The sequence below is a fragment of the Malaclemys terrapin genome, chromosome 6 (assembly GCF_027887155.1).
Source record: "Malaclemys terrapin pileata isolate rMalTer1 chromosome 6, rMalTer1.hap1, whole genome shotgun sequence".
Classification (NCBI taxonomy): domain Eukaryota; kingdom Metazoa; phylum Chordata; order Testudines; family Emydidae; genus Malaclemys; species Malaclemys terrapin.
Window position 1 is genome coordinate 7742593 of NC_071510.1, and position 13372 is coordinate 7755964.

General features: G+C 39.2%; 1 protein-coding gene across 3 annotated transcripts in view; it reads right to left on the minus strand.

Annotated features, from left to right (window-relative positions):
* Positions 1-13372, minus strand: part of GAK (cyclin G associated kinase) — a 124663-nt gene that overhangs the window by 78605 nt on the left and 32686 nt on the right. For all 3 annotated transcript variants that reach the window (XM_054031398.1, XM_054031397.1, XM_054031396.1), the window contains exons 4-8: positions 12949-13063; positions 11788-11930; positions 8760-8885; positions 7028-7117; positions 951-1086 (exon numbers count right to left, since the gene is read on the minus strand). In XM_054031398.1, coding sequence (XP_053887373.1) covers positions 951-1086; positions 7028-7117; positions 8760-8885; positions 11788-11930; positions 12949-13063 — 610 coding nt within the window. The remainder of the gene's footprint in view (positions 1-950; positions 1087-7027; positions 7118-8759; positions 8886-11787; positions 11931-12948; positions 13064-13372) is intronic.

Genomic DNA, 13372 nt, shown 5'->3' on the forward strand with positions numbered 1-13372 from the left:
ACCACCCTCCTAGTGAAAAAGTTTTTCCTAATATCCAACCTAAACCTCCCCCACTGCAACTTGAGACCATTACTCCTTGTTCTGTCATCTGGTACCACTGAAAACAGTCTAGATCCATCCTCTTTGGAACCCCCTTTCAGGTAGTTGAAAGCAGCTATCAAATCCCCCCTCATTCTTCTCTTCTGCAGACTAAATAATCCCAGTTCCCTCAGCTGCTCCTCATAAATCATGTGTTCCAGCCCCCTAATCATTTTTGTTGCCCTCTGCTGAACTTTTTCCAATTTTTCCACAGTCCTTTTTTGATTGCATAAATCTGTTCTTTACTCAGCGGATTCAAGCGCAGCATGATTATCAATAGTAAAGCGTGCAGAAAAACCAGGGAAACAGCCAACTTGTACCCAAGTATCATTTGCCTTTAACAGGCATCTCTGTATTAAGAATAAGGATTTTGGTGATGAATCAAGACGACACTTTTAAAGAAAATACTACAAGAGAATCAAACGTGAAGAAATGTTTACAGGCAACTTAGAACCCACCCGATTTCATCAGAAATTTAACAACCAACTGTAGTAGTTCAACTGTGTCTTCTGAACTTTAGTAAAACAAAGTTTCTTAAACAAATTCAAGGAATCCGAACCAAAATGCAAAATATTTCCAGCCAATTTATCAAAATCCTAAGATTAAGTATTGAAAAAAATCAGTGAAAAACCAAAAGGTTTACACTAAAAAAAATCTAGTTCTTAACTGCATGTAGAAAAGTTTGCAAGTTCTTCATATTGATGTTACATAGCTAAAAATAAACTAATCATTGTCATACGGTTTACGATGCTACTTCAATGGAACTGGAAAATTCTGATTGATTAATCCCATTGTACCTAACATATTTTTAATGATGAAAGAAGTAAGGTCCACAAAAGCATTAGAATAAATTAACAAGATTTTAAACTTACGAATGAGATCATGGAACACAGAATATCGAGTGTCATTCTGAGGAATAGAGTATTTCCCATTGACTATGCGAAGCTTAGCCCCATCTTCAAATGGATGTTGTCTAAAGCACAATAAATACAGGATACAGCCCAAGGCCTACACAGAAATAAAAGCGAACATTACAGAAAAGTCAGTAATTCAGGCACCCAAAACCATTTAAAGTTGAATTCTAGATATGAAACTGATTAGAAACTGGAACAACTCTGATCAAGTTCAAATCTAAAATAACTCTGCTATATGAAATGCAAATTGCTTAGTCATGGAACCCAACACTTAACAGTGATTCAGCTGCATACCCCCCTTCTTTCTAAAATAACTAGACCCTTGAAGATTCATTCTTTAGGATTAAAGATTAACAAGCTAGTCTACACAGACTAACCGTTTCTAGCAGCATGAAGACTGTGGTACAGTTTTGCCATTATGATTAAAGGTCTGCTAGTTTCCTCAGTCTCAGATTTTTATTTTATTTTAAAATTCTCTCCAGGTTGAGGGATTTATATTATAGTATAATATATAGGTAGCAACACCTTTATTATATATGTAGCAAAGTGTAGCACAATGGTTTTTAAAGTAGGTGTTCCAAAGAGAGAGTTCTATTTTTATGGGCCAAATCCTACATTCATAGTTTCTGTGTAAGTCACTCCTACTTAAAGGATTTGGTCCTCTCTTTGCTCTCCTAATTCAAATTCATTCGGTTACTAAGTACATATTGGGTAGGTTGTCAAAGTGCAAATCACTATTCAAACAGCATTTTATGCAAAGCCCCATTTACTTCTTTACATTTTTTACAAATTATTCCAGAAGAGAGAATTGAAACCTCAGTAAAATAACCATCTAATGAGGCCAATGAGTTTGGGGGACTCAGTTCCATAACTGAAAATAGATACCACACAATTTGCCCTGGGAAATAGCACATGTGCCTAAAATCAGGATTGAGTTCTACTGTTGCAAGAATCCAAAAATAATGGGATGACTCAAGGAGAACATTTTACTTAACGTTTTCAGGTAAATTTGGATACTTCGATTAACATTAAGTACAAAAAAAAGGCAAATAGAAGTCGTGTTCCTATGCTGAACATCTAGTGTAGTAAGAGGTCTTAGAAAAAGTGTGCCCTGTGACAAATGCTTCAGAGGACAGCAAGGTTTTCAGAATGCTTCTGGAAAATTGTGCAAAATCCCCCTAGAGGAATTTTTTTTCTTAACCCTGCTAGCAATCATCTCACATACCAAGCCATGGTGGCTACTTGCACCAATAGAAGTTAGACAATCATCTGAAGGAAGTGGCTAAAATAGCGACTCAGCTCCTTCCGTCTCAATCCTATCTTATGCCAACAAGTTACAAGTTATCACTTTATATTCTGTATAATTTTAGTGCTGTTTAAACTCTAGTGTCACCTTTTTCTGGGAAGGGTGAAAAGTATCACTCAACTGGCCATTATTTTATATGAGCACCTTAATCAGATCCCATTTCGTTCTACCAGATTAAGTTCCAGTGTTATTTTATTCTCTATACGGAAACTTCACATTCTCCTGACTATTTTTGCTGCCAGTCTTTGGCCAGTTTCAGCTACCTCCTTTTCAAGCGCTGAGCAAATTGTGGCATTCAAAGCCAACGTGTATCACCGATTTGTAGAACACCGATGTAATGGGATTCATTATTCTCTTTCAAATGCAGCCTAATACCTTGTTAGTTATTCTGATGGGTGCTCTGCATTGAGCATTCACCTGTCCATAACGACACCTCAATGTACTTTGTAAGGTCTTAGTCATTCAGAACCCATAAATGTATATGGCTTCTTTAAAGTTATTCCTTCCAAAGTGCTTTAATTTAGATATTTACTTTGATAGCTATCTGTCACTTTGATGGCCACCTACTTAGCACCCCTACTTGTGTTACACCAGTTTAGTGAAAATTGTGAAGGCACCCAGAACTTGTCTCTGAATTGTGTGCATAGTAAATTTTGCCCAATATATTAACTAAACAGTTTCACTAACGGTCTCCTAAAATCTTAAGATATCAATCATCTTTCCATAATGAAAGCATAGCTTTTCATTCTTACACTTGCTTGCTCTCTTAACCAGCTTTTAAAACCCAAGATGCAACACTTCACCACCCTGTGGTTTCCAAGTTCCCTTAATAGCCTCTTCCTTTATAAAAGTTTGTTGTCCATCTACATTATATCCAATCAGTTTTAACTGAGAATTCTCACAAGTTAAAAATGGTACAATTCACCATCACAAAGAACATGCTTAATATGAGGTTACATTACTCGGTTCTTTGTAGTTCTGTTACTTTGTCTGGTACTGAAGAAATGCGCCCAGGGTAATTCACAGAATCACCCTCAGTTCCACATGAGCACATGGATACAATGTGATGCCATAACTTGGGCCAAGTGACTTCACTTCTCTATGCCTCTGGTTACGCTCTCACGTTCTGTCTGTCTTGACTATTCAGACTGTATGTAGAGACTCGCACTGTGCTTGTACCCAGCCCAATGGGTTCTCTGTTGGACATTGAGTCCCTATTGTAATGAAGATTAATACTAGACGCCTGAGGGGGACTATGAAGTTGCACTTTTGTGTTTGCAGCTCAGTTAACTTGTTTTTGGTTCTGAATTCTTGGATGAAGGTTATCCAGCCTTGGCTTACTACAGTTTAATTTTCTAACCGGGTTATTTTTGTACAAACACCTTTATAGAATCAGGAAATGTTCTCATAACGACAACTAAAGGTAAGAAGGAGTTAACGTTTAACAGAGCAAATGCACTCAGTAACAGATGTGCAGAGAAAGAAATCTGATTAGCTCAACTGCAAAGAGCTGTGATACTGGAAAAAGCCAAAAATCAAAACAAGGTTCTGCTTTTTGAAGTTCTAGTGCTAGAGACCCACCAGACACCAACCAAATGGGTTTCAATAAAGCATCAGAGGAATTACCCTAAAATAAGTGATAAAGCCACATTAAAGAACTAAGTGAAACTGCATCAGCGAAAATTAATAAGTTGGAGAAAATAACGAGCAAAGAAAACAGCCTTGACAAAAATAATCTCTAACTCTTACACAGAGCTTGTCATCAGTAGACTTCAAAGCACTTTACAAAAGAGTTCAGTATCATCTCAATTTTGAAGATGGGGAAACTGAGGCAGAGAAAAGAGAAGTGACTTTCCAAGGTCACCCAACAGACCAGTGGCAGAGCTGGAAACACTGTCTATGTCTTCTGAGTCCTGATCCACTGTTCTATACGCTAGCGGCTACAGACAACGTAGATCGAATGTAGAACTGGAAAATGTAAGCCACAAAAAACCTTGCAATCACAACATTAGTGGGCATCTTGAAAATCAAATAAGAACTAAGAATGTGTGCACTCTCATGGTGGTGGTGATGGTGGAAGAATGCTCCCTGAAGCCCATTGAATTTGTGGAAACCTTCATTAATGCTGATACTAAACACCAAAGATTTCACCTACAAAAAAGCCATGCGACTTTCAAAGAGAAAGCACTAGTGATAATGGAAGAACTCTGATAAACTATCTGACAGGACAGAATTTTTTTCTGGAGGCCAAGTCCCAGGAGGACCTGCTATTTGAGGGGACAAAAATATTTTTCCTTAAGCTCAGCCTGAATATAGAAGCAAAAAAAGGAACTTCAATTCAAAAGATGCACATTGGTAGAAGACGCCATTATTTCTATGGTATTACTTATGATAAAACCTTTATTTTAGGTACAAAAATCTTTAAAAACAGTATCTTCCAGCTTCTTCCATCCACAGGTCAACTAAGTCATGGTGACTCGTGAAGCACAGAGAACGTGACCTGACCATGAGCAGAAGCCAGCTCAGATGGAATCTGATCAATTGCAGCATACGGAATTCCGAAGCGTCGTGCTTCCCCCGTGTGGGATGCTGAAGATTGTGCACAACAGCGTCACCCATTTGGTAAGTAGCACATCATGCCGGACACACAGCACCAAGATTCCAAGAGCCACACTGGCTCCTGCAAGTTTCTAGGTGGATTTCAATGTGCTTGTTTTAAACAGGCAGCCGGGATCTGGTTAGCTGGGAGATCCCGTCTCCCATTCCATACAGACACAGCTGAGATCAGACAAAAAGAATTGACCTAAAGGACTCTCAGAACAGCTGGAGGAGCTGTTGGCAGGACACTGGCAGTGATGGGGTTCTCTTGACTCTGCATTTCACTTCCTTCTTTCATCCAGATTTGTTAACCGTCCAAACATGCTCCAAAGCTCATTCCCCCCCCCCAGGAATTTAGGGAAATTGGGGTCACTAGGTAAAGGTGCTGGACATGAATAGGCTTTGCATGATGATACGGTGAGGTAAGGTGTTTGGTTTGTGGAAGGCTTTTACTTGGAAAGTATAAGAACTGTACTGAGGGTTTTTTAATTGTGTGCTTTAAATTTTAGAAGGTGTCTAGACTTCGGAAAAGGAGCCAGAGAAAAATGAATAAAATAATCAAAAGCCAGGAGAACGCTGACCACATTTGAGAACCTGGTAACTGGTCAAAGGAATAATAGGAGTAATATCTAATGTATTCCTGATCTGCAAAAGCATTTCAGGAAGCTTTGTGGTTAACAGGAGTTACATTTTTGATCCACACTGAAGTTCACACATTTTTTTTATGGCCTGAGCAGCAGCACTACAAATTCATCTAGACAGTATGGTGAAAAGCACCTAGAATAGAGCAGTGGAGGATACTGAACTCCCTGGGGGAAAGTAAAGTACAACCATTCACCCGAATCACAAACTAAAACCACGTATGCCCCTTGCAGTTGTGCTGTACGGCATATGCAACTCTGATTTCCCTGACCACAGACCATCAGACAAGAGACAAGGCAGCTTAGCAGAACAGCAGGTTCTACATGAGCCCCACTGGCTGGGACACGGCCCTTTTAAAGAACAGAGCGGTATGTGACAACAGCTGACATACTGTTAAATAGGAGGAGGCAGCCACGCCAGTAAATACCTGGGTTATCCTAACCGAAGATTTCAATTGCCCAAGTCCTCTGAATAAATGGAGGGCTACCTTTCCTGTTTTCAGTAAGTGGATGCAATATTATATATTACCCTGGGTTTACTCTCACACCTTTCACTCCAAAAATGCAATATGAAGATTGACAACTACAGAGGCAGAACACAAGAAGCTCAAGTTAATTTTTAAAATGTATTGTTTAAAAGGTTTAGACAGTAGTTGAGATTCCAATAGCCCGGAACAGCCATCACAAATTTTGATGTTCAAGTGTCTATTCTGCATTTGATATTAAAATACATGTTTAAAAAGTCATACAGACTTGTTTACCAGCACTGGTACAGTTTTTAGAAGTTAAGTATGTGCATTCATAAAAATATCCAATACTCTGAAACATACTAATGTGTAACATCACCAAAAAGAATGCAAAAGGACTCATCGCTGACACTTAACTGAAGATGCACTGGGAGTTTAAATACTTCTCTTCAAATGCAACTGCCATCCTGTCAATGCAGGTTACTCATTTCCCACTGCCTTTTGCCATCCCACTTAGAGAAACATACGTGATTTCCACACAAACAAGAGTTAAGAAGTACTAACGTTTAAGTTGTTCCTGCATTTCATACTCTGTACTACCTTGAGACTAGGATTTGTGAATGAGCAAAATCAGAGTTGTGTGTCTTAGCAACCTCTGTCTAATCACGTAGTAGTGATCATGGACTCCAAGAGAGCCCTGTCCTGACCTCCAGAGAAGAAGCAAAGTTGTTGCAACACAGACACTTCACTCAAGGCATTGAAGGAGCTGGGACAAAAGTTCCTGAGGTCTATGCCTCAGGTCAGCCCAAATTAAGATTTAAAATTCATACCAATTAAGCTTATTTTGCCTGAAATGTCTCAGATACAGACAGCTGAGGTTTTGTTTTAATATCTAACAATGCAATTCCAATAGCAGTGAATGTGCAATTGTTTAAACATCACAAATATGATGAAATATAGGTACTATTTAACTATGATATCTAACAGGCATCATTACATACAAAGAGAAACAGAAGTTCCTACCCATATATCCTGTTTTTCACCGATTGGAAAGTTTGAGTACAAGTCTATCATTTCTGGAGTCCTATACATTGGTGTTGTGTTTCTTGTAATCTGCAGAAACAAAAGTAAAAGTTCATGAAGCAGAGACCTGAACAATGCTTTATGTTCAGCTTCAGGGAACAGCGTTCCAAAAATGTTCTGCTAAAAAGCAAGTAAAAAGGGCATTCTGACTTCAAAACCTAGTTTGGGGCACATTAGTCAAGGTGCAAGTCCTTGCTTCAAAATAAAGTTACGAGGGAAGTACCTCTATGTAAAGCCTACAGGAATGACGTTTTAACTGTAATTAAAAAGTACTTGCTGCAGTAGTCCCTTCAAGCCACACAGCAAGCAAAACCAGATTACCTGCTCTCAACAGGGGAGAGTGACACTAAGAAACAAGGAACAGTTATATCAGGGGTAGGCAATCTATGACACACGTGTCGAAGGCAGCACGTGAGCTGATTTTCAGTGGCACTCGGACTGCCCGGGTCCGGGGGGCTCTGCATTTTAATTTAATTTTAAATGAAGCGTCTTAAACATTTTAAAAACCTTATTTACTTTACATACAACAATAGTTTAGTTATATATTATAGACTTATAGAAAGAGACCTTCTAAGAAGGTTAAAATGCACGCAAAACCTTAAATTAGAGTGAGTAAATGAAGACTCGGCACACCACTTCTGAAAGGTTGCCGACCGCTGAGTTATATCATGCCCTTAGGATGCATCTGGAGGAAGGACCCTACTTTGTGCCTTTTTTCCTCCGCCCCATGTGAGAAGTTGGCCAACTGCATGGCACCATCTTCTCTTCCCTTCCCAGAGAGCCAGCAGACACTTCTCCATGAGTTCAGGTTCCAAAAAGGAGAAGGGGACCAGAAGCAAGCAGGTATCATTCTTCTAGTACTCAGGACCTCCCAAAAAAAGAAGTTGATGCTGTCAATGAGCGTGCAGACTCTCACAAGTTAATGGATTTAGTTTACGTCTCATTACTGACCTTCTCCATAGATTTAGAAGGGTTTGAGAAATCACTTAAAGTAAATCCATCTTTACCGCTACATTAGGATTTGTCAGCATTACTAGTACTTAGCCAGATCTATGGACAAATTGCATTTTGAAAGAAAGGGGGAACATGCCAACATTGATATAGCTGTCCTAAGAGTACAGCAATACTGTCTAGTCCAAGATCTGTCAAACCTACTGCTTCATCACATGCCACCCAATTCAGTTTTAGAAGCCATGTTTGATTAGATTTGATCAGAGTCACTGGGGTACAACTGACTTTTTACTTTTCTGCAGATGGTGAAAATTCACGTACTAACAGAAAATAGCAGTCGATTCCTTACTCCTCTCCCTTTTTATTAAATAGGTCATGAAAAGTTACACTATCAATTGTGTCAAGTTTCAATTAGTGTTTATATTTTATTCCTCCACAGCAGAGAGTAGCAGGCACTCCATGGGCATCGACTAGGATGGGTGCTCAGGAAGGTAGTTTAAAAACACAAACTGTTTTGTTGTAATGGCAGATAACATTTGAACAAGGTAGCAGCAGCTGACTCGAAAAATAAGGCCTTGTAATCCACTTCACAACTGAAAGGGCTTCAATTGTCTTAGAACAGTCATAAATGAGGGAAAGTTGGGGGGAGGTTAATGCTAACAGAGCAGCACTAATAGAATGAATTTAATATCTTATAATTAACTGCTGTCAAGTTTCTCACCTCCTCTTCAACTATTGCTCTCTTTTGCGCAGACCAGCTGTAATCAGGATAATGTGCTATAGTTGTAGCACTGCCAAAATCACACAGCTTAATTGTCCCTTGGTTACTAATCAGCATGTTCTCCACCTGCAGGTAGGTTAACAAATTGAAAAAGTTACAAACATTTATGAAGGCTGTGTAGCTCATGCACACTTTTAAATCATGCCCAGGAAGTGTACAAATATTTATTAAATAAAATGAATCAATACTTAGTATTTTACTACACATGGTATCCCACGTTAGGATGGACACTTAAGACTCTATTAGAGTAAGTGACAGGCTTAAGGTCCAAGCCATAGGCAAAACAGGTAATAAGCCCAGCTCTCCCCCTTAGTCTTGCCACTAGACAGCTTGCCCTGAATGACATGATCTATTTTGTGGAATAGTACATCTTTATTTCTAACAAATTCAATTCAAAGGATCTAGTATTTTATTTAATCCATGTCCCTCCATATGTTAGTTTTGCACGACATTTTCCAGTGCTTTAAGCTAGAAAAGACATGCAAGCAGTCTTTTACAAATTGCCCTTCAAGATTAATGAGTAGTTTAAAACCTTATCAGGAGCACCACTTAATAGCTGGGGGGGATTCTCTCCAGGAGAATTCTGTGCTGATTGTGAGGCCCGAAAAGGAAAATATAAATTAAATGTTTATTCAAAAAATTAAAACTGTTTTCAATAGGTCTCATCTTCTCTGTTAGCCTTAGATTGTGATAGCCTCAGAGCACGGAATATCTTTATCATTGTATCTTGAGGCTGCATTCTCTTGACCCACCCTGATAACTGACTCTTCCATTTAGTGGTTCCTATTCCGTTAGTACACTCTTTAGTGCTCTCCTGTTTGCGCCAGGTCTGGCATAGTGGGCAGAGCAACAACCAAATACAATCAGCACACACGAATATCATCGGCACCCCCTGGGAAGACAGAGTAAAATGTGCATGCTTACTTGGGCCCAGCTTTTAGAAACAGTGGTCACTCCCTTCCTAAGAATGTCAGTAGAGTGTTCATATTTTAAGGGGGTCTCTACCTGTGTCTTCCAAAACCAGCTTACAGGGACCTTTAAAAATCCAAATTTAATTCTGAAGAAAATGCCTCCCCTATGCTACAAAATGACTTGTTTTGTTCCACATGGCAACTACTCAAGGGGACAAATTAATTGAGAGAGTTTCAAGTATGAGAGCCATACGACTATTTTCAAAATACACCTCTACCCCAATATAACGCTGTACTCGGGAGCCAAAAAATCGTATTGTGTTATAGGTGAAACCGCGTTATATCGAACTTACTTTGATCCGCTGGAGCGCGCAGCCCCCCCCCCCCCCCCGGAGCACTGCTTTACTGCGTTATATCCAAATTCGTGTTATAGCGGGGTAGAGGCGTACCCCATAATTAATGTGGAATTTAAACAAGTGACACCAGTTCTTACAATGCCGCGTGCATGTAAATCACATTAACATTAGCCATTGTGAAAAGGATTGGGGGAAAGCAAATGAAGGCATGCGTGCCACACCAACAAACAAAGGAATGAAGTAATGGAAAGTCTGCAGTGGAGGTCACTGCATGAATCTCAACCCATCTGAAGCTGCATTATATCAGAGAATTTCAGAAATCCTAATATCTTTAAGCAAAAGAATTTCAAATATTACAAAATCTTTGATGATACTGAGCTCAATCATTCGTTTTCCCACACAGCCAATACTAGAGTCATTCACTTTAAGGCCAAATAAAGAGAAGATATCTATATTTGTAAACAGTTATTAAAGCAAAAACATTTTAGTTTAAAAATGCACAGAGACTGTTTGACGTAAGTTTTCTCCTCAGTCTACCTAAACTCAGTTTTCTGGGAACAGCAGAGCAAACACACCTCCCTGGATCATTTTAGTGAGGCCACTGTCTGTTGTAGCACAAAGATCAAGATCTTGCTCTGAATTTTCCTGTAAAAGCCCCTCTCCCTGTGCAGCTACTGTAGTATGAAACCCGCTTTCTGCCCCCTCGCCCTCTCCCCATCACTTTGAGTCTCTGCCAGGGACAGGTTCTCTTAATAGGCACTGGAATAGTAACAGAAGAAATCAACAACATAATTTTGATTTAACTCTGTAAAACGGTCTATTATAGTAGCACCCTACACAGAATCAGGACCCCCACTGTTCAAGTAGAGCAGAGTAAAACATCAGTCCCTGCCCTTGAACTAGTGTCTCAGGAAAAATTTCAAGTTTTAAAAAATGCTAACCCTTGGCAACTGCTTAGTTCCTCCCAACAGGATGGTACTGGCCACAATTTTACCTCAGAGCTCAAGGCCTTCCATACCATTTGTAAAGGACTGACAAAGGATGAAAGGTCTTAAAATAACAAATCAGGAAATAAGTGCCCCCCTTGATTAATTTTAGTTCAAAAGTCAATGTGCTCCAAAACCAAGCACTACAACAAAAAGTAGATTTTAGTGCTTTTTGAAACTCCAGCCATCCCAATCCCCTACACTCACTGCAGCTGGTCGCTAGGTTCAAAAGAGAACAGCATTTCAGTAGCACACTGACATTACGCTCCGCTTCCTTTCACAGCTTTATGTTTCTGCTATTAAAAAAATTGTTACCACCAAAATGTGTGTGGCCTCCAGTCACGAGCTTACTTACCAGCAAATAGGAACTATTGTTCAGACTAAAGTAAGAGTGGGAAACAGACTACATGGTTTCAGTTTGAGCTCTGAAATTTAACTAACAGGATATTCAACAAGTATTTCTAACACCAAGTATTTCTAACACCAAAAATATAGATAAAGGATGCGGTCTAAACACTAGGCCATGTAGTGGTGTCCTTCATTCCCAGCCAGCAATCCCAACGAGATGGATATGTACTCATGCCATCGTTTGAAATGCTGCATACTCAAGTGTCTCAATTTCATTAGTTCTACAGCATCAACTTTGTAGTCCACCCTGGAAGTCTGCTTTCACACTTCATTCAAATGTTGCAGTCACTTAAATTCTATACTGTACCTTTAAATCTCTATGAATAATAGGTGGTTTCTGTTTATGCATATGTTGCACTGCTCTGCAGGTCTGATAAAATATCTTCAAAACTGTATCACACGAGAGGGGCCCTTTGGATTCAACTTTCTTTAAGAATTCCACCAATTGCCCTACAGGAGATAGAATCAATTCATATTAGTATACAGATGCTTCAAGTTTTGGAAACGTGCCATTAAGTATATTAGATAAGTCTAAACATGACACACACCTGTCCTGACCAAGAAGCATTTAATCCCCTGAATTTGACAAGAGATTTGATGAAGACTATTTTTGACTATAAAGAAAATCCAGGAAGATTTTTGACAAAGAACTAAGCACTAAGAAGATGATGTTGTCATACCAAAATAAAATAAAATAAATAATAAAAAAAAAAAGGACATTGAAACATTCTTACTTCAAATGATCCACAGTTTTAAAGCATTTGTAGCTTGCATCCCATTAGGATGAAAATACTGCCCCTTCATTTCATCAGACTATGCCAGCAATACCCACTGGACATTTTATTGCCCAATATTAGCTACCAGCGAACAGCGTAGGGTTTACAACAAGGAATCAATGACTAAACTGGCCATGAATCATTTTAAAGGGGCCTTTCACTATACCAGCTGACACTCTTCATCACAGATGCAGTATGCTCTTTTCCCTCCTCTCTACTCCTGCCAGGGCGTGAGTCAGAAACCACCCTTCCAGCTGAGTAAAACTGGACAACACCCTTAGCCAGGAAGTACTGCTCCTAAACAAGCAATTAATGGGAGTCTGAATGCTTCAAGTAATTAGTCTAACCCATGGTAGTTAAAGGTGTGGTGGGATTTACAGACAATTAGAGATTGCAAACATTGACTTGCTTAACCTTGAAAGGAGAAGAGTTAGAGGGAATTTATGAGAAGTATGGTAGATTATGAAGGGGACGGTAAAAACTAATCACCTTGCTCCTTTTCAGAATGGCCCATAAATATGAAAAACAGGTCAGTTAATAGCAGGTAAATTGCTGTCTTGCTAGATAAGTTTTAGCTGTTCTCCATGTAGTAAAACTGCCCTTTTCCAGTTCAAGATCTATGTATTCATTTGGAAGAATTCACTCCATTCCTAAAACAAGCCACACCACGCACGAACAAAAATAGGTTTTACCTTTACAAAGCTCGGTGAGCAGAAGAAACTCGCCCTGCCCAGTATCCGATTCTTCTTTTCCTATTGATGCAGCAGAGCAGAACTGGACAATATTGGGATGACCTGAAAGCTTTTTCTGGGGATTTGTTCAAGGAAAAACTAAGCATATCAGAGATTTTCTTCATACTATCAAGCACAATCAGCTCACATACACGTCTAATTGGATGGGTTTAACATACACAACAGAAGAACCTAACCGGTATCTCATTTGAACAGAATGAGAACTACAGGCAAAGTCACCAAGAGTAAAAAACTCAATACCTGTTAATAAGGCTCTGGAAGATGCAGATTCTGATCTAGATACAGCTTGGTCTCTCTTGACAATGAGTGCAATGCAGCAATAGAGGTATTTGTAAAAGACTTCTCCAGCGACTAGACTTAATCA